Consider the following 22,683-nt stretch of genomic DNA (forward strand, 5'->3'; position numbering starts at 1 on the left):
ACAGAAAGATTCTCCAACATGTGCCTCAGAATCTCTTAGGCTATTGTTGTCAGTAATTTGTCAAAACCAGTGGCAAGTCCATTCTATGGACATCAAATCTGCATTCTTGCAGGGCATGGAGCTGTCTAGGGATATTTATATCCGGCCCCCTCCTGAGGCAGGCAGTGCAAATGTTATATGGAAACTAAAGAAATGTGTATATGGTCTCGCTGATGCATCTCTATACTGGTATAACAAAGTCAAAGAAATCATGCTGGGCACAGGTGGTAAAATGTCGCAAGTGGATCCAGCAGTCTTTTACTGGATAGATGAGCAGTTTAAGGTTACTGGAGTACTTGCATGCCATGTTGATGATTTTCTTTGGGCAGGCTCGCAAGACTTTTCAACAGATGTGATTCCTTTACTGAAGTCTGCGTTCCGTGTAGGGCGAGAGGAGCATGAGCATTTCTGCTATGTAGGCATGGATTTTGCTACTGTTGATGGTGTAGTTCAGGTACATCAGCACAGTTACATTGAGAATCTACAACCTCTTCACATGCAACCAGCACGTGCCATACTGAGGGATGCCCCCCTTAATGACACTGAAAAAGAACAGCTTAGGTCAAAAATAGGACAGGTCTTATGGGTTGCCAAGCAGACCAGACCAGATGTTATGTTTGACTCATGTAGTTTGGCATCTAATATCAAAAATGCTACAGTGCAGTCTGTGCATGAGGTAAATAAAATCATCCGTAAGCTTAAGTCAGACAAGGTGACCCTCAAGTTTCAGTATTTGGGACAAAATGATGCTCTAAACTTAGTCGTTTTCAGTGATGCTTCTCTTGGTAATCTCCCAGATGGTGGTACACAGGGGGGGACATTGATTGTTCTAATGGGAGAAAGAGGGAAGTTCTCTCCTTTATCTTGGCATTCTAAGAGAATTAGGCGTGTCGTGAGGAGCACTCTTGCAGGAGAGACTCTAGCAATGTCAGATGGCATAGACAGTGCTATCTTTCTTGCAACCCTTCTTTCAGAGCTCACCACTGGTGATGCCAAACAGAATGCTCCTTCACTAGTCTGTGTGACTGACAATCGATCCCTGGTTGATGCCCTTAGGTCAACTAAACAGGTCACAGAAAAAAGACTGAGGTTAGACATAAGTGGCATTAAGGAGCTCCTTCAACGGAAAACAATAAAAGAAATGCTCTGGTCTGACACAAAAGGCCAACTCGCTGACTGTCTCACCAAAAAGGGAGCTTCGGCTCTGGTGCTTTTGAAAGCTCTAAGTGAAGGACTGTGGCATCTGTGGTGAAAATGTCATGCAGTAGGATGTTTTTTTGTTTATAGTCATTGGATGACTGTTTATTTGAAATCTTGTGTACATTTATTTTATTACATTAAGTACATTGTTTTATTTCTTTATCTTTTCTGTTAAAAGTATGGGGAGATTGTTAACTTGTGTTTTACCCTTTGACCCCGGAAACGGATATGTGGATGGGTGCGTGTAATGATGTAGGACACGTTGACCAGTGGAGTGGTAATGGTAGCCACGGAGTTGTTCTGTTCTGAACTGGAATAAATGATACTAAACGGATATAAACGTAGTGTTTATTGGGTCTAACAACAGTGAAATGACTTAAACTAAACAGATTGCTCAGAGCTCAAAGCTTGTGCGTTTCAAGGCACTGCCATCTTTATTTTAACTTCCGTCCACGCAGTGGCGCACAATGTGTCAATCAACATTTGCAGGATATTACAGAAGTGTTATGACAGGATGGAGGGAGAAAGAAGGAAGGAAGGAAGGAAGGAAGGAAGGAAGCAAGGAATGGAGGGAAGATGGACAAATAGACAAACTAGAAAAGCACTCAAACCTCCGCCAAGTGAAAACATAACCGCCTCCTGGATACAGACGGTGATACGGATCTTCCTTGGGTCATTTCAGACCTTCCCTGAAAATGTAATCAAGATCCATCCATAACTTTTTGAGCCAGGGCTGCCAAGTCTCACGCTTTGAACGTGACAGTTACGCAATTTGACCCATTCCCACACCACACGCCATACTTGACATTTCTCACGCAAAATATTTCCCCATTCAGTGCACTATATATTTTTTTTTTCATGATGATAAACTTTGGTCATTGCCTTGCCGTAGTTCGAGCTCTGATTGACTGACAGCAATAACCAATCCATCAGTCCTTTGTGCCTAAATCTCACCAACCACGGAAGGCATCACACAATATAAACAAATTAGAAGCAATGTAAGGCCGGTCTTGGCGTCTCTAACTTATCAACTTATCAACTTAAGTTAATGTTAAGGCTGCTAAGTCTATAATTGTCACTTGTTGCAGAGCTGTGTAACATTTATTTGCCTCTTTCTTGATAAGTTCACACTTGAAAAATCGACTCTAATCGGAGCTGCCAAATGTCACGCTTTGAGTGTGACAGTGAAAAAAAATTTCGCCGCCGACCGCAGCAATGTGAGATATCTTGCAAACAAACAAACAAACAAACAAACAAACAAACAGACAGACAGACAGACAAACAAACCCCGATGAAAACAACCTCCTTGGGAGAAAGGAAGGGAGGGAGGGAGGAGGGACAAATAGATAAATGATCTGCACCAACAGGCGAACGTTTGCTAACATTTGTGAACAGGTCTCTGTTTGCCTTGAGTTCTCGGCGAACGTTTGCAAACACTCGCAAACAGTCTGAGGAGGTAGTTCTCCACGACCATACAGTAGGCCTAGAACTGGACATGAGTTGGACGAAGTGTTACTGTTACAATGGAATGCTTACACCAAATTGTTCAAATGTAGGCTAACTGTTGTCAAAACATCTGGATTGTGAAAAGTGTTTAAAGTTGGACTGTAATCACTTCAAAAGGTAGATGGGACAAGGTTCAAGGTGAGAGAGAAGAGTCTCCCCAGGGCTGGTTGGTGATGAGTTGCAGCGCCACCTGCAGGGCAAAGTGTCTAGAAATGTTAAAGCTTTTTAATGCCTTTAATGCCTTTAATGAGACAGCACAGTGGAGAGAGTGAGGAAATGACTCGGGCACATGGATCCGAGTATGGTTAAGACAACACAACTCTTTCTCTTTCTCTCTATCCTTCTCCCTCATTCTCTCTCTCTCCTTCTCCCTCATTCTCTCTCTCTCTCCTTCTCCCTCTTTCTGTCTCTATCTCTCAGTGAAAAGCCAGGCAAGAGGAGGATACCTTCTCTGCTGTTCTGAGGTCCCTCATGTTTCATCTACACTCAGAAAAAAAGTTCAAAAAGGGTTCCTCAGAGTGATGCTATAGAGGAACATTTTTTTGTGGGACTTGAAAAACCCTTTTTAATGGGTCTTCTACACTTATTTACACTTATTTTCACCATTTACGCTGTGGTCATGCAGGATCGCTATTTTTCACACCCTGGTCATAGCCCCGTACAGTATGTCTAAAACAGTGGGTGGTATGATTGATTTGCTATTTGTATATTATTGTCCAAAGTGACTTACATACAGTATGTCAACTATATTTGTCCCCAGAACAACTTGGGGTTACTGTAAGTGTCTTGCTCAAGGGCACAATGGTGGAAGCCGACTAAACCTATAACTAAACCTAACTTTCAGGCTTCTGTACTGGAGCCCAGTTTCTTAACCACTACACTTTAATATCAATTGAGCGCACATTCAACTCCTGATCCAAGGTACTACTGTTTCCTTGTTCATGTCCTGGCAAGTGCAGGGCTGAGTTGCACTGTTCAACACAACACAGGTTACACCAACTCTACAGAATCTTAGTCATGGGTGAAGGGTGCCACAGAAGCTGTGTGTTGTGTATGTTGGCCGGGCCTGGGACATATTCTGTTTCACAAATGACCAGTGTGTAGTGGTCTTCATAAGGGAAACGATATAACACTCTTGTAAACATGTCTGAACATCCTGTCCCGTGAGAATGTCATAGCACCACATTTGGGTCCAGGACCGACACAGGTTCGACTCCAACCTGTGTCCATCTCTCTCTCTCTCACTCTCTCTCTCCCACTCTCTATCTCACATTCTCTTTCTGTCACTCTTCTCACATTCTCTTTCTGTCACTTTTCAACTGTTCTATCTGAGTATAGCTAAAAAGGACATATTTTACTGAGCATTTTACTGTAATCTCACATGCACTTTCCATTCAACACATTCTTTATAACAAAATGCACACCATGAACAAGACTTTCATCAATGCATTTTAATCACTCCATTGATTAGTCAATCACTGAATCCAAGATTGTCAATGACTGAATAAAAAGAAATCAGCCAAATAATCAGTAAGTTCGATCATTCGTGTTGGTGAACGCCATGCAGCGGCAGCGCCCTCTAGTGGTCTGATTATGTGGTGAGAAGCTGCTGCTGACATCAGGGACATCGGTGGTTAGACTTTTGAGGTCTTTGACATTATCACTGAGGGGGGAAACGGAGCCATCACAACAAATTCTGAACATGCATAAAGTGCCATGATATGTTATTCTCACCCACTAAATGCTGAACGTGCATACAGTGCCATGATATGTTATTCTCTTCCCACTAAATGCTGAACGTGCATACAGTGCCATGATATGTTATTCTCACCCACTAAATGCTGAGTGTCAACCTGAAGTTGTTTTGGGAGTTGTCTGTATTTGTTCAAGAAGAGGAATTTGGTCACAACTGCATTAATGAATTGTGTGTTGAATCGAAGCGCCAGGTTCACAGAATCGAAAGCCTTTGGGTCGCTGTATAGGAGGAGAAATCATATCATACTCTAGAGATCACACATCTTACCATGTCGTGCAGTCAACAATACTGGTGAACGTTTGCATTAGTTAGTAAGTTAGATAGATAGATAGATAGATAGATAGATAGATAGATAGATAGATTAGATACTGTATTGATCCCTAAACGGAAATTCAAGGTCACAGTAGCATAACACACCACACATAATATACACTACAACGTAAACAGGAACTTAAACAAATCCGTGACTAAATAGAACAGTTAAATATGCAAAGAAAATATGCTCAATAAGCATGAGGTGTGTGTCAAGGTGGTAAATAAGTCCTACGGTGCAGAGTCTAGCAAAAGTATAGTAAGCAATAAATATGACATTGTAAGCATATAACAGTTATAGTATAAATACAGCCTATGGACAAAATAAGAAAAAAGTAAAAGAATTATAGCAGCAGTGCAAGTTTGAAGTACAAGGGTTTCAGCCCTTGGTCAAGTATGAAGATATACCAGGCACTATCCAGTCACCGGGATGGAGGGAGGGATTGTGTGAGCTACTGAAGCCCACAGTGTAAACAGTCAGTAGACAGCAGGAGGATCATGGAAGTGTAGAAGAGGGGGAGAGGCTGATAGGCTATGCAGAGAAGTCAGACACGATCACTGAATACAAGTTGACTGTTATGATAGATAGATAGATAGATAGATAGATAGATACTTTATTGATCCCCAAGGGGAAATTCAAGGTCATTATGTCATTATCTGTATAGATCAGATCAGACTAGATCTAGACTAGATCAGACAAACATACTATAAGGGCTCATACGTAAAAGTATGGTAAGGTATTTGGCAGATGGTTTAGTCCAAAGTTACTCACGTAGCCGTAAAATGGCTGTTAGTCAAATCCGCCTTCAGTGCTTTCTCAACAGAAACACCATCTTCTATACAGGCATTGTTAGGATTCCACCAGATAGAACGAGCACCACCATAAAAAGAATGTGTTGGGCATTCAGGACATGCATATACTTCATTCATCTAAAGAGGGGAAAACACACTATTAGTATGATACACTCACACTGGACCATTTACCTACAGAAAGTCTCTAATTAAGGTTTGCTATGAAGATATAGAGGGTATATCTACACAATGCAACCTAACTGCATATTTGGAATGCAATTGACCTCAATTTCTCTATGTATTGGTTTACTTGGGAGACCTACTCACCAAATCCACGACTTCAGATTTCAGGCTCTGGAGGTAGGTTGACTTTGGGTCCAGGAGTGAGATGTTGAAGGGTCGATTGGTGACCTTCATGCAGAAATAAATGTCCGTAGACTCCGGTGCTGAGTGAAGGGAGAAGATGTAAACTATTATGCAGTGATACATCTCATGATTGATTTAAACAATGTAGATTACATGTAATTAACCATATAAATCACACACAGTAACTGTATCTAGCACCATAAAACAAGGCGTATAACAGAGTTGCCTGTCCGAATCAAATACTGTAACACAATCGCCTAATTCCTAAGCTGTGTTTATGTCACTACAATTCCAGTCATGGCAAATGACCTCATCTCGGAACCCTGGTGGATGTGGATACAGGTTTCTTGTTATGGAGCTTTCCTCTTGTTGATATGAGGAGGGCTACGTGGCTGAAACTTTAGAGAGTGCAGACCTCCTGTATGGTTCTTTCTTGGTTGTCATACATTTGAACCTAAACTATTCAGATTGTTTCTTCATTGGGTCATTTCAGACCTTCCCTGAAATTTCATCGAAATCCATCCATTACTTTTTGAGTTATCTTGCTAACAAACAGACAAACAAACCCAGATGAAAACATAACCTTCTTGGCGGAGGTAATAATCTGTGTGTCATCTGTTGGGGCTCAGTGAATGAGTAGTAAAGGCTGACTTACTGCTGGAGCTGGTGGTGGTGGGAAACCTGGTGGTGGTGGTGGGTACGGTAGTTTGGTCCACTGAAAAAGCAGAGATCTTTTAGAATTTAGACATCGAACTTGAATGCCCACAAACAATCTACTGCAATTTCCCTTAGCCGCGCAAAATTGGTATTAATATGGTTTTGTGACTTTTAACTTCCATAAAACACTGTCCTGTGGCTACACAATGTGGCTAATACACAAGAAATGACTGTAAAATTCCATTTAAACCTCTCACTTCTGCTCCCTGCTATTTTAATTCAATGATCAAGATATACATCCCCAACCGCACACTACAGTCTTCTAATGAGTGTCTGAGTGGACACCAGCTTTAAGCTCAAGGTCAAATTCAAGACTCTCTCATCAGTGGTTTCATGTTGGTGGATACATGTTGGTGAATACAGCAATCTCCGTTCCAGTAATAGTTTTGGATCTTTCAAGAGGGGTTAAGGCATATCTGTTCAACATGCATTTAGTCTATTAAGTGCTTCTTACAGGTTATCGTTTGTATGATATAGTAGGCCGTTGATTGAATTGCCATTGTTATTTAATTTATTCTCTTTAATGTAGCCTTACTATCCCCCCTCGACTCTGCTTGTTCCTCTGCCACGGTAAGGGCCAGAGCAGTCAGAGGAAATATCTGATGAGCCTGACCCCAAGTCGACATGCTCAAAACTTCATACCCACTCTCATAACTATGGCATAGTACCATAACTGATGCCAGTTTTTATTTAACGCTGTTTCGGCAAAAAGCCTTTGTTTGTTGTCAACAAAGGCTTTTTGCCGAAGCATTGTTAAACAAAAACTGACATCAGGATAAGAGTGTGCGCTCTCCTTCATCCTCATCTGCTTTATTCCGCGACCAGCACCTCGAAAGAATACAGGTGTGCGCTGCCTTTCCTAAAAATAGTACCATGACTCACAAAATTCCATACTATCCCAATCCTACTGATTTAAACACTATATGGTATAATGAAAAAGCCCTTACTGAATGTGTTGAAAGGGTCAATTGTGAATGGTAGGCTTGAACTTTGCCTCATATAGACCATGAATATTTCTGTAAGTAAAATGCTGTTAAGCAAGTTTTGAGTCTTGAACAGAATTGTCGTCTTCACAATAATCTGTTGACCTCTCCTGCAAGAGAGGAAACATCATCTGATTATAACTTGTAAAATGTTGTCAGTAAGGAGGATATATAAAATTGTGTTTATATTAAACTGACTTGGTATGAATGAATGCTTACGTGAATTTCATGTCTGCAGTTCCCAAATAATATCCTGCTGTGCCACCAGAGGTATTGTAGACTTGAATCAACTGCACATAATAACAATAAGAACAGCATTTTCAAAATCATTCATTCCTCTGAGGCAATTGGCAGTGTGCGTGTGTGTGTGTGTGTGTGTGTGTGTGTGTGTGTGTGTGTGTGTGTGTGTGTGTGTGTGTGTGTGTGTGTGTAGACATTGACATCACACATAAAAAAAAATCTTTTGTAGTAATTGCTGCTGGGGTCGAGGAGGAGGTCACTATACGGCTGGTTGGTGATCTCTGTGGTCAATATATAAGCAGACATAGGTACTTCCCGTTCAGCCTGGATCTGTCCATTAGGTTGTGTGGCTGCAGGAGATTCAAGAAAAGATTGATTTCATAAGATCTCCATTCCTCCCCATTATCACTGGTTAACACATACAGTAGCAGGAAATAGCCCCACAACCACACAGGTCAAATGTTGGGATGTGACTGAAGTGACTAATTGAGTCAAGGCAGGTAAGCTAGCAAATACTTTTGGCAATGTAGTGTATACTGTACATTTGAAGAGTTCTGATGCAAAACCCCCTAAACAGTGCTATAGTGGTAGCAGCAGTAATTACAGCAGTCTCTTTAAAAGCACCCTCATACTTTGGTTAATTGCCCTTCACATGAACTTCAAAGCACAGAACAGACATTACAAATGTAAAGTAGGAACTCACAAGAGGCTGCAAATATCCCAGCACACACTAAACCAACACACAGGATAAGTCTTGCAGGCTGTGCCATTTTCCAAATCTTCAGAAAGACTTACTGATAAAACACACTAAAAAAATCACAATCTTGGCGATAATCTATGCTAAAATATAGGCTTATAATATTGTTATAGCCCGGAATGAGGTGGTTGGACGTTAAGCCACTCTTTATACTGTAGCCTACTGTATCTAAGAAAGGGGGTTGCTCTTGTACCATCTCAAGTGGGAGTGGCCATCAATCATGTACTGTAATTTGTTTGCGTGACCATCACACAATCATTGAACAGATACATTTGAAACATTATGCAGCCTGAGCCTGCAGATAACATTAGGCTATTAGCCTACAGCAGGTCTACATAATGTGAACTTTGTGAAATCTTGTTGCTGTGACTCTGGAGAAGAACTTGATCATCTCCCAACCTATCAAGGGGGTGGATCTGGGGCATCAGACATGTCTGCTGCTGAGTCCTCTGGAGGTGTCATGGGCCTAATGCAGTAAAACACAGATGAAGGAAGGTGCCTGCCTGAAATGCTCACAATGGCTGAACTGTTGATGTGTTTTTTTTTTTTTTCATTTTTTTTCCCATTTAGGTTCTTTGGTCAGACATTCAGGCCACTGGTTTCTGGGTACAGTATGCATTACATTTATGACTGCCATAATCTAGCGTTGTGCTGTGTAATGTGAAAGGCTTGGTTGTTGTTCACCCACTGTGGAAAATCCGCTACCTACAGCACATATAATTCCTTTCTGCACTCTGAAAATGAATGTGAACAGTTTGTGTTGTTTTCAACACATTAGTTTTAAGAGTGTGTGTGAAATTGATTTAATGAAGCATTCTAAAAGACCCCTAGGGAAAACTAAGAAAACATTGGCATAAACAAGTAATGGGCTATTAAAAGTTAACCAGCCTATATGGTTACTTATGACTATAGGAAACAACACAAAGGCTTGGCATCTCCATCTTATTCCAAAGAACCGACTCATCGATCATAGATCATCGATCATCATAGATTAGACCTTTTGTATTAATGATTTTAACTCCTTTCATCTAGTTGAAGGCTTGGTCTATTTGCTTCCATTTCACACCTGGCATTCAAGTGATATGAACAAATTCCTAGGAAAGCGAGCTGAAGGTTTGGTGGGAGGATCCAATACTGAGCGTTTTTACAAACTTCTTCATCATCTGAGAACTTCAGCAGGTGACATGACTCAGAGTTGTACTGGAAGTCTAAAGTGTACAGAATTTGTTTATGAACAGCTATCTCAAACATTCTCCTCCCACCAAGCCCTCAACTCGATTTCCTAGGATTAGTTCATATCACTAGAATGACAGGCGAAGATAGAGGCAGACTGATTGCACTTCTGTCAACATTTCTTCTGACTGGAGAGTACAGGAGGTTGTGTGTTGACCAGAGCTGTATCGTTATAACTTCTATAAATTAAATGATATATGTTTAATTAATTTGCAAAAATAAAGCAGAGTGCAACAACCAATAAGCAAAATCGCAATGAGAAAAATGTAATATTTAGCTTGCACTTAAATACACTTCCTAAATGCTGTCTTTACATGGGTCTAAGATTTCAAAGTTATCAAAATGACTTGAGCCCATATTTCAGGGTTACATGGTGACAATAAGACCATTTTTACATTGAAATACATAGTGAATTGCCTTGTTTAGTACAGCTTTTGAATCTTCCATAAATGTGGATATACTGTACACTGTAGTGAGAAGATTGGGAAGCAACAAAGGCAGAGGAGGTGGAGGAGGGCATTTTCTGCACGGACGGACGGACGGACAGACAGACAGACTCTAAAAAGTGATGTGTTAAAAATGACATACTTTATATATTGTTTAGTATCAGAATCAGCTTTAGTGGGATTGCGTAAACAAACAAGGAATTTGACTCCAGTAGTATAGTATCTGGCAATCTCTGAATAGTCAGTATTGATTCTAGTGTCTTCATTTTTCTGATGCAATGGTACTTGTACATCCTTTGCAAATTGTGACACCCCTCTGCTCTCCCTATGGGCCACTTACCAGAGGTGGGACAAAGTCATTGTTTGGCAAGTCACAAGTTAGTCTCAATTCATTGCCCTCAAGTCCCGAGTCAAGTCCCGAGTCAAGATAGGCAAGTCCCGAGTCAAGTCCAAGTCAAAGGCCAACAAGTCTCAAGTCAAGTCCCAAGTCCTACGGTCTGACTTTCGAGTCCTTTCGAGTCTTTTTAAAAATCGAGTTAAACAGGTATTTTGTCAATTGAATGTGTGCGTGCTGGAGAGATTAGATTGAGATGCAAATCTGTCTAGCAGAAATGTCAAATGGTATCTCTAGCACATTCTCAATGAAATATAGGCCCTATGTGTTAACATATGCTCAATTTGTTAAGAAACCACTGATAGGCCTACACAAGCTGAAATAGTTTTAAAACGTGTGACCATGTTTATTACATTACAAAAATAGGCAAAGCCGTATTGCCATAAGGGGGATACAGATAACTCACAGCAGTGGCAATCCTAGTCTCTGCTCAAACCTCCAGTCCACACACACAGAAAATGGTGTGTCTTGTGTCTATTTCATATTTTGAATTCATAAACTTGACATATTTTGTTAACAATTTATAGCATTTTAGGATCTGCATAATTACTCATAGCTAAAAATATTCAGTAATTTGAATACTTCATATTGATTACACTTCTTTAATGATATTACAGGGTGGTGTGTAGGTCTAATTGAGTGCCTGTCACTTTAAGAAGTACGTGAACGTAATTAGGTTTCATTCGGTTAGAAAAATAGTCACATAGTTCAAGGATATATGTTTTCATTAAATAAAATGAATGTTAAAAAAAACTGACAAGGTAAAGAAAATATTTCTGATGTCATAGAAAATATCTTGCAATGTTAACTTCTATGATTTAGGTAGGTTACCGTGGCATGGCATTGTTGTCCCGTTCACTTTTTCCCTTGGTCATGTTTAATTGGGTGGGTGCTTAACTTACTCTACCATGACATGGAGTTTGATATGTATCCAATGAGTAACAACCAGTGCTCAAAATAAAACGTTATAGTAGCCTATTCTCCTCCTGCTAATGTTAGTGGAATGGATTTAATGTGAATGTACACAAAAAGACGCAGTGGCTAGCCTATATGATACAGCGCATGTTTGAGGTGAAAATGTTCCACCTTTTAAAAGCCTAATCCTAATCGTGGTTAAATCCATCAATTAGACACCAGAATCAGTAGGGTAGGCTACCAGTTTTGTTTCATAGTAGCCTACCAAGCATGTCAAAAGCAGGCTAGGATGAAGCTGGGAGGAATTTAACAACTTCGACACAGTCAGTCGTTTCTTGTTGGTCACGTAATTTTTGTAGGCAAACGAATTAACGAAATAATCTTAAGTATCATTTTGCTGGCGCATTCACGTTGTCTGGCCCTGCGTGTTGTCTATCTTGTTCCGCGTGGTTGGCCGGTGTCGAATCAAAACAATCTACAGTAAGTGATTTGATTGGATTTTGTGCCGAATACGCGCATTGTCTCACGCACAGGCGCACACACATAAATATATCAGTCCGTGTCTACATTTTATCTTTTTGTCTTTCGTTTTTTTTATGGGAAGTAGCAAGTCTTTACAAGTCAATAGGCGCAAGTCCAAGTGAAAGTCCGAGTCATTGATGTTAAAGTCCAAGTCGAGTTGCAAGTCTTTTTATATTTTGTCAAGTCGAGTCTAAAGTCATCAAATTCATGACTCGAGTCTGACTCGAGTCCAAGTCACATGACTCGAGTCCACACCTCTGCCACTTACTGTTCTGGTGGCCACACTGGTCGGTTGCCAGCTTGCAGTGGGGAGACTAATTAAGGGAGATAGGCCTCACCTGGTGCCGGTGTAGACATAAGCCATCGCCATCCCTTGCACCACTCTCTCTCTCTCTCTCTATCCAAGACACATTTTTGACACAGCACATTACAAACCACCTCTACTCACTTACATATGACTGACACACATACATACACCTACTTTTCCACCCCTTAGACATTTTCTTTATTGTAGTTTATTTTCAGTTCATATAATTTATGATTGAAATCTGTTGTCAGCCTCGTTTATGTTGTGTCGTGAGCCGGAACCACAAATTGGGGGCTCGTCTGGGATATTTTTCTCCGGTTATGTGGTTTCAGTGATCCTGCTGTTGTATGTTCTATTGTTGTTGTACTGTTGTATGTTGTACTGTACTTGTCTCATTGCTGTCCTGTTGCTATGTGTTATCCAAGGTAGCAAACTATAATACAATTATGTTTATCTGTGATGATGCAAACCTTTTAACCTGGAAAAAGATTGCATTTATCCAGTTATCTAACAAAGAGTTTCAGAGAACGATAAGGCTTATTAACCTGTTTGAACATGCAGATAAAAGAAAACAATGTGTGTGTATAATCTTAGTCAGACATTTGAATGTTATAAATCATTTTGAATTCTCTCCTTTTGCCATGCCCATTAATTGGAAATAAAATGAAAGGCTTGGTGGGTGGAGATCTTTTGATAAAATGAATTAATTTGATGAATGTTGGTATCTAACATGGTGCAACCAATCGCATAACAGGATAGCTCAGACCATTCCACCTCTTATGACAAATCAAAACGGCATTTATGCTTGTTTCTCTCTAGAATCAACTGGCTGTTGAAGACTGACCACTGTAGGAAGTGGGGGAATTAAAAAGAATAAAATCAAGGAATTAAATAAATGGTTTATCCTTTGATCTTATAACACAACATGATATAACTAATACAAGATAGTGGTGAAGTTATACAGAATATCAGATGAGATTTGACATAACCTACCAGAAGAGTAGTTTATTCCCTTAATGATTTGTAGCTTTGCTTATTCCTGATTTTACCAGTTGACTAAGAGGAGAACTTGATGATTTGTAGACTACCCTACAAGATGATCCTATCACTGGAAGTGCTTTTGCCACTTTTGGGAGTTATAGGCTAGTTTCTGACCACCTCAATGAACTAGTGTGTAGCATTGTATTGAAATGCAATGCAAGTCAATGCAAGACAAGTTAAATCAAGTCAATGCAATGCAATGCAATGCAATGCAAGTCAATGAAGTACCATGGCTGTGATGAAGACAACTCGAAGCCTATAGAATTCTACATATAAGCTTTAAAGGGATATTCCGCCATTTTTGGAAATAAGCTCATTTTCCACCTCCCCTCGAGCAAAACAATTGATATTTACCTTTTTCCCGTTCATCCAGCCATTCTGTGAGTCTGGCGATACAACTTTTAGCTTCAGCGTAGCATAGATCATCGAAACGAATTAGACCAGTAGCATCTCGCCTGCTAGCATCATGTTTAAAAGTGATTTCCTGTCATTTTCCCATTTAAATGTGTCTCTTCTCAAGCTAGAAAGTGCAATAAGACCAACTGAAAATGAAACCGGGTGTTTTTCTAGACTGATTTGACATGGAACTACACTCTCATCTGCCGTAATAATCAAGGCAACTTGCAACGTACCATGGGCTCAGTGATATCACGCAGCATCTGAAAATAGTCCCCATAGACAACAAGCAGTAGTAGTGCCAGTAGTTTGCAAGTCAAATTTGTATCCTTATGTTATATTTATTCTTAATTGTGGATACAAATTAAGAAGTAAACAGTGTGCATGTGTGTATCTGTGCATGTGAATCTGTGGATGTGTGTGTGTGTGTGTGTGTGTGTGTGTGTGTGTGTGTGTGTGTTTTGTGTGTGCCCACCAAGTTTCATGTGCCCCGGTGTTACCGTGTCCCGGGAATCGTTGACCAAAAATTCAGGAAGCAGATGACGGGAGGGGAAAAAAAAGCAAGCGAGAATTCAGATGCATGAGAGCGATCCAGGCTAAGCACTCTTGACAGAGGTAGAGCTGTATGAAATTAAAAGCCAGCCCTGGCGTCTGTACACTATACAAGCTCTAGTCTCCATAGAATCAATTGATCACATCAGCTTCCTCCACAAGCAGTTTACTTTGCTAGCTAGTTCTACATTCTTGTAGGTAATAGTCCCACAAATCCCCGAAGGCAGATGAGTTTATAATACATTATCGTAAAAGCACCAACTAGGCTACCTACAGTCCCGCCCCTTTTATTCGGAAATTATAAAACAACAGCTAACATGCTAGGTGGCGCTATAGAGTCCCTAAGCCACACCCTAGGCCAGAGCTCAGTCTCTGCCTAGCGGTAGCAATAACACAACAGTCCACCAAATTTGGTTCATTTTTGTGAATGTATGTCAACCACAACAACAGACAATGAAAGCGTCTAGTCAGGTCCTACATAATACACACAGAGGAAGGTCAGGTTTGGAGAAATCGCACACAGTTGCATGCAGTACACAGCCCTCAACCTCAGGTAACACACAACATACCTGTCACAACCACTGACACGGGTCCAGCCGATACACACATGCACACTACTCAGGACATAACAGTCTACAAACAGTCTGTTACGAAGGACAGACCTTATTTGACCTCATCAGGCCGAGCATCGCGCCCACCAGAGTGTATGAACTTCAACAATGGTTCTGCACATGTTCTGTGAAGTGTGGGGTGAATTTAGTTTAGAGACATTGAGTTTAGTTGCATATGGACATGGATTTAGTTTAGTTTTGCAATGAGACATTGAAAAATGATATCTTCCTCCATAAAGATTTTGAATGTAAACGAAGTTCTCACCTAAAAGAAGGAGGTCTTCTGTAAACAGGTCTACATGTGTGTACTGATCCCTGTTGGGGGCGCTCATGAGTTTCCGGGGGTTGCTACAGTAAAGACAACTTAAGCATCAACCTTGTGTGTCATTATCACCTGTTAGAGTTATTCCTAACGTAACACTCTCCACCTGTTCCTGCCTGCTATATACTACAACCTGTGATGATGCTCTGTGTGCACTTTTACGGCTAGATTATGCATACTTATTCATTTATTTTGGAATAATGAATTGTGCTAAAGGTCTGCATCTCATTCACTTGAATATTAGGAGCTTGCTATCCAAAATGGATGTATTGAGAGCCTGGCTGACCTATAATAAACAGAATATAATATATTATCCCCATATTAATCAGGTTTTCGACCCATACATTCAACAACCACTGCTCTTTTAAAATTTACAGCAGCTGCAGTAATATGCCTACTGGTGCTATATTTATTGATCTTTCAAAAGCATTTGATATGGTTGATCATTATCTTCTTTTGGACAAGTTGTATGCTATTGGCCTTTCTACTAAGTCTTTACATTTATTTTACATTTAATTTCTTCATCGCAGAAGTCAGTGTGTCTCCTTTCTCGGAAGTCAATCCGATTTCAAGATTGATAAAGTGTTCCACAGGGCTCATCCCTAGGTCCTCTTTTGTTTTCAATCTTTGTTAATGATCTTTCTCAAATCTGTTCTGACTGTCAAATACATTTATATGCATACGATACTGTATTATACTTTTCCAGCTCTGACATTTCTCAAATCCAACACTCTCTACAATCTGATTTCAATCTGGTTCAAAGATGGTTCTTCAAACAAGCTTCTTTTGAATAAGATTAATTAACGTCAGTTACTTTTCTGAGTAACTAATTACTTTTACAGTGTGGTAACTGAGTTACTAACTCAATTACTTTTTGGCAGAAGTCATTTGTAACGGTAACTAATTACTTTTTAAAAGTAAGATGACCAACACTGTGTGTACAAATGTCATCCATATTTACTTTTATTATTATTATTATTGTAGAGTGATCTTTTTGATGGTATTCTGTCTGTGTGATGCAGGCCGGTGGGGGGTGGGATGATGGGGGGCTAACTTTGGGTAGCACTGTTGGAGAGTGTGTTGGTGTGTGAGCGTGTGGGTGTCCTTGTTCTTGTGTGTCTTAAAAAGTATACATTTATGTCATAATCTAAACTAATACTTTGTATACAAAAGAGATGGTGTTGACATGTTACGGTTGTGACAGTAGCATTGTCCAAAAATATGAACAAGTAGAAAATATAGCAAACTTATGAGAGCTTGAGTGCAGCAGAGCTGAAGGTTTGAAGATGGGGCCCTCAGGAAAGTAGTTGTCTGATTTCATTGTTTTTTTTTAATAAGTATCTGATGGTGGTGATGATGAGTATGTGGGACACATTTTGAGCAACCACAAAATAATAGTAGGCCTAAATATTGCTTAAAACTCACTGTTTGTAGTTTTAAATATTAACATATTACAATCTATTCTTTCATGTGGTAAATATATTATTAAATCAAATTATTGTAAATTATTATCTCCTATCCAAGGACAACTGATTATAATCATTCAATTATGATGAACCTTACACAAGTGAGAAGGACACCCTGATTGTAATCTTGATTATTTTTATTCATGAAAATGTTAGTAATTTCCAACAGAATTAGCAGGTTTTTTTAGTGGGACATGTTTTTTGCCCAAGTTTCAACAATTAGTGTGTACATACATAGACTGTATAGAGGGCACTGTAGGCACACAGAGCCTATCAGAGGGGTTGTAAAAAGGCATTTTTGGCAAGGCATTTGTTTTTGACACAGTGCAATAAGAATAAGTGCGTCAGTGCATGCTGTTTTTAAACAGTCAAATGTCAGTTCTAGTCAGGTGGTAAGTTTAGGAACCGCATGGCTAGTTGTAACTAGTGCTCCTAGAGGAGATGCTCTCTAAAGAGCTGAGTCTTCAGAAGTTTTTTTGAAGATGGAGAGGGATGTCCTTGCTCTAGTAGGAACAGTGTTGTATAGAGTACTGGAAAATCAAACTCAAGTAGAAGTATGGGTACCCTACCAAAAAATTACTTTAAAGTAAAAGGTAAAAGTTCAAGTCGCCGACTGAAATGTTACTTGAGTTAAAGTCTTAAAGTATCTGACATTTCTTGCACTTAAGTATGACAAGTAATGTTCAATTAAACGTGCTCAAGTAATGAAAGTAAAAGTACAAGTAAATGTTAATAATAATCAAAGACAGTCTGAAATTTTAATATTTTAAAGTTTATCCAGCATTTTTAAACCTGGAAAAAGACAAGTCAGAAGACTGACAGTTCCTCAATGTGCTTCTTTAAATTGGAGGGGGAGTTTTTGTAAGATAGAATTGCAACGTTTTTTGGGGAGGTATAAGAGGCACTTCATTCGATAGGATGAGTCTTTCACATCAACATAAGAGAACATTGTGTTTAAACATGGCCAGGGATCCCCTTCATTTGTAGCCAACGTAGCTGCTGTTTCCATCTCGTCTTCTTCCATTGCGAAGCTTTCTATTCTGCCTTCTGCTGAGCTATTCATGTGAAGCTGACAGGTGGAGTACCGTCATGCGCAAGTGCAAACATGCCTAGACAAGTCATTCCTGACTTCATTGAAGTCACCGGTAGGGTCATTTTATCATTGTAACGAGTAACTATATGGCACATTGAAAATGTATCGGAGTAAAAGTATGCAATTAAGTTTGGAAATATAGTGAAGTAAAAGTGAAAGTAATCTAAATTTAAAAAAATCAAGTAAAGTACAAAGTCTCCCAAAATACAAAGTACAAAGTCTCCCAAAATATGGTATGGTAGTGAAGTATTATTACTTCGTTACTATACAACACTGAACTGGTAGTGTGTTCCGCCAACGAGGAACAACTGATGAAAAAAGTTAGGATTGGTCTGAGTGTACCGGCGGCAGAGCTAGCAGAGCATTGGTCGTCTGAGGAGTGCAATGATGATGTCTGTATGAGCGCATTCAAGTAGGTGGGAGCAGAGCCGGAGATTGATTTGTAGGCAAGCGCTAGAGACTTGAATTTGATGCGGGCAGGCTGGATTAGCAGCAGGGTAACGTGCCATTTTGGGTTGGTTGTAGATCAGGCAAGCCGTCGCATTTTGGATCATCTGAAGTGGAAGAGGGCATTACAGTAGTCAAGACCCGAGATGACTATTGCCTGTACCAGGAGTTGGGAAGCATCTCATAAGCCCTGATTGTGCATATGTTTGAGTTCGATCCAGCAGGCCAGGCGGCCGAGGCAACATGGTCAGAGAAGGTTAATTGAACATGAAAAAGAAGGATAGCAGTGTCTGGTAGTTTTTCAGGTCATTAGTCATTTTAGATTTGTGGCCGTTCCTATCCGCGGTTCTGAGTTTGGTGCTCTGCTCCTTGAGGGGTATCACTTAGCCATGGATGAGTGTGTTTTGGATTGAGCTGGCCTTGTAGTAAGAGGGCAGTTTGTCCAGACACAATAGGGCTCGGGCACACGCCTTGCATTCTAGTAATATAGCCGCCATGTTGGTAGCGCACCGAACGTAATATCCATTCATTCAGATGCAGAAGACAAGAAGCAGAAATATAGTATTAGCGATTCTTTTCCTCTTACGATCGTGGGTTGCGCTGTTACACCCCACTACACAGCAACATACGACCAAGAGGGCAAAAACTAAGTAAGAGGAACACACTAATAGGCGGGAGTAAATCCATAGTAATCCATAGTAAACTAAGGAGTGAGGCTGCCAACATGGCTGTGCCCGCGAAGTTTTCACGTCATGATCCCGAGCCCTATTGCTCCACATGGAGCAGAGAGAGTCTGTGGCGTCATTAACCTCCAGAGAGGAGAAGGTGCTGAGTGGAGGTAGACTAGAGGCGACCTTCCCATCTTAAAAGATTGAGCTTAGTCTGGTGATAGCCAGACTAGAATAGCACTAGATGGGCCCCCTCAAAGTTGCAAGCGGGCTTAAATGATGCGTAAGACTAGACATTTCATCCATGTGCAAACCATGTACGTGATAAAATCAAGTAAATCCACCGATTCTTCTTTTTCAGCGCGGGTCTGGATTGTTGCCTGTTGTCCATTTCCCTGCAAAAAGGAAAGAAAGACACAAAGACTCCAATAACCACTCCACCACTGAAAATATAATGCCAAATTCTGTTATTTTTCTCTGTTACTACTCTTTGTACAGTATTTGAAACCACCATTGTACTCTCTGTGAGAGAAATGCACAGAGGATACTGCAATCACTACATAACGTGCCGTGTCCACTTTGTCTTGCAATTAACAAACTATACTGAATCTGCTATCAGTTTCAGTCATGTGGAGAAGAACTTACCGAAAACGCCTTTTCTATGAGCAATGAACATCAAGATCCCCATTAGTATCAGCACTGTCAGTACCCCAAATACCGCTCCAATCAAGAATGAGGAGGTACCATCACACATTTCTCCATCTGCAACAAAAGGTAAATATACAACTTATAGAACATTATTGCTGCTCAAGCCATATTGTACTAACAGGTCAAACCCAACTAGAGGACTGTCATAGCCAAGACATTTCTAGCATTTCCTTCCATGAAATTATCCTCTACTGGTACTGCTTGTTGACACTGAGAGATATGAATATAAATGCAATTCATGTTGTTTATGTATGGTACAGTCAAACACATCAAAAGGACTTGACCAAACAAAAAATCAGTAAGGATTCAAATAAACAATGTAATCTTACCCAAGGTCCAAACTTTCGTAATTGGTTCTTCCAGGCCTATGTGGTACATCTCACAGCTATAATCATCAATGTCTGACCTTTGGGCCTCCACATTCAATTTGATCTGATGGGTTCCATCGCCATTGGGCAAGACATCCTTAATATCACCTTCCTTTATGACCTCCTTCCCTTTCAGAATGGTGATGTCAATTTCTTTGGGGTAGAAACCTGTGGCCATGCAAGTCAACTGGAGTGTATTTGAAGATCTGGTTTCTTTAGCAAAAAGACGAACATTTGGTGGAGCTGATGAATCAAGAAAACATGATACATGTTTACATTTTACTAAAAGTTTAATTTAGTGAAACATCACTAAACAAAAGTGCTTGATCCTAAGTTAATAGTACTCACAAACTCTTGTTTGTTGTTCTAATTCTTTGTCCCCATATTCTCTGAATTTTTCCAGCCAGTCCACACACTCCTTCTCCAGGTACCCCTTGGTGTACTGATTGAGGATGGCAACCCCATCCCACTTCTGTTTTGTGGGTACAGCTTCAGGAACTGGGGCAACCCACTGCATTGATGCATCATCAAAGGAAAGGAAATCATTGCCATCATAGCTGTATGCATCAACACCGCGAACAAACTTGACAGAACCATCTGGCATTTTGTCTACCTCACAGCCATGTTTCCACATAAGGACATGAATATCTGAGGAAAGGATAACAACAGGTCAGAATAAGCACTAATGAAACTGTGTCGGTTGCTGATATAACTATGCAGTCAGGATGTGTTGGGGCTCACCAGATTGATTCTGTCTCATGCGGTCCATCAGAATGTTCACATTGACTTTGAACCATTGCTCTTTGCTTTTACGTGACTGGGTGCCCTTTTCCCAGTAGTCCGCTGGAAGCTTTTCTTTCATCCAGTCCTGTTGAGGAATCTTGACTTGGTGTTTGCTGTCATAGTAATCAATCTTTCTGTTGTCCAGTAGGCCCATGGCAGTGAATTCAAAGATGCCTAGTGCATTGACAGGCTTTGACAGGGCTGTGTACACATAGTACAGCGAGTGCCGTTCTGGGTCACTTTGTCCAGCTTTTCAGGAAAAATGGATAAGAAGAACATCAGTCTACAGTGATGAAGAATCATCTTTAAATAGCAGAAAACACCATAATAATAACACAAAACACAACAACACATATGACAATAACCTAGTGTGGGGATCGCTGGTCCAAAGTAAAATAAAATACTTTTATTAATTAACAGAGTGCCTCGGATCTCTTCATGCATTCCTTTTGATCCTGACGAGCACCTGATTCTGGAAGTTTACTTTGTCACCCTGCTTACCTAAAACCTAAAACTTCAGAATGTTCTTTTCAGTGAGTGTTGTTGAGGGTAGTGTAGGTCATGTAATGTCTGTCTATGATCTCCACTGGTGTGGTGAGAGGTCCCAAAACAAATCAAGAAAGTAGCAGAATTGTTCGACATATTATCGGTATCAAACCAATAATTTTGGCATTGTGACATATGCTTAGGCTCCTGACTGATGCATAAGATAGATAGAAAGAAAGAAAGAAAGAAAGATAGATAGATAGATAGATAGATAGATAGATAGATAGATAGATAGATAGATAGATCACCAGCAGCACTCAGTAGAGCACATATGCATTTAGTAGTACTCAAATATTTGTCTTTGTTTTAAACTGTGTCATTGTTGGTAAGCAAGTTAAAGATGATTCTGCAGTTTCAATACATTATTATATTATATTACCATCCTGGTAACCTAAATGCTTGGCTATGTTGAATAGGTTGAATAGCTTTCTTTAACCAACATGAACTTATAAGTGTCGAGAATAGCAACGCCATCTCCCCGTCCTGGTTGCCTATAATTTCCATGTAACTTTCTTATAGGGAACGCGCGCGCGCGCGCGCGCTCACTCTCTCACACACACACACACACACACACACACACCTCGTAATTTCTTTATATAGGCCTCTACCGCGGTCTAGCCTACTAAGATACTGTACAAAGCAATGCTTGACACTTTTGTAGCCCATTTGTGTTAAATCTCGGCGATTATGTCACATTCGCGAACTTTGAGCCTATCCCGTCTTTGTTTGCGCATGTTGGCTTTCTCGATTTCAAATCCTTTCATGAGCTCAGATTTTAGGTGGGTGGAGTGGAGTAGCCTAGCCTTCTCGAAAGAAACCGGCACTGTTGAAGAGGCATATGTCTATCCCAGTTTATCATGTAGGCTAACCGCGTGATTGCATTAGAAACCGGGTGTGCCAATAGCTGGCTGTATGTGAATAAGTTTATTTAGATTAGGCTACATGCGCACGTGTCCCGGTGAGGCTGTCCCGTTGCTACTCCGGTTATGATCAAGCTATCAAAAACTGCGACACGTTTGATTCATTTTCAGTTTATACAATTTCACGTTTTCAAAATAACTCACGTCTTACCCAAACATATCGGTAGAATGGCACAGGTCGTCAATAATTCCACAAAACCCATGATCCGGGTTAGTTAACGTTGAGTAGGCTATCGAATTTCGCCAGAATGTGAGAAATGGTCCGTTTTTGTAGTCT

The 22,683-nt window shown here is 40.3% G+C and overlaps 1 protein-coding gene across 1 annotated transcript; it reads right to left on the reverse strand.

Moving 5' to 3' along the window:
• Positions 1-16,735: 16,735 nt before the first annotated feature.
• LOC134072441 (major histocompatibility complex class I-related gene protein-like) lies at positions 16,736-22,683 on the reverse strand. Its single transcript, XM_062529139.1, has 6 exons — positions 22,558-22,683; positions 20,899-21,189; positions 20,506-20,805; positions 20,119-20,400; positions 19,727-19,843; positions 16,736-19,476 (listed from the first exon to the last, which is right to left on the reverse strand). The coding sequence occupies exons 1-6, from the start codon at positions 22,607-22,609 to the stop codon at positions 19,439-19,441; spliced, it is 1,080 nt and encodes a 359-aa protein (XP_062385123.1). The 5' UTR covers positions 22,610-22,683; the 3' UTR covers positions 16,736-19,438.

The sequence above is a fragment of the Sardina pilchardus genome, chromosome 24 (assembly GCF_963854185.1).
Source record: "Sardina pilchardus chromosome 24, fSarPil1.1, whole genome shotgun sequence".
NCBI classification, from domain to species: Eukaryota; Metazoa; Chordata; class Actinopteri; order Clupeiformes; family Clupeidae; genus Sardina; species Sardina pilchardus.

Coding starts and splice junctions, on each gene's coding strand:
- LOC134072441 (XM_062529139.1), bottom strand. CDS start 22,609: ATGGGTTTTGTGGAATTATTGACGACCTGTGCCATTCTACCGATATGT. Junction 21,190..22,557: donor CATTCTACCGATATGTTTGG/GTAAGACGTGAG, acceptor TTTCCTGAAAAG/CTGGACAAAGTGACCCAGAA. Junction 19,844..20,118: donor TACGAAAGTTTGGACCTTGG/GTAAGATTACAT, acceptor CTTTTGTTGCAG/ATGGAGAAATGTGTGATGGT.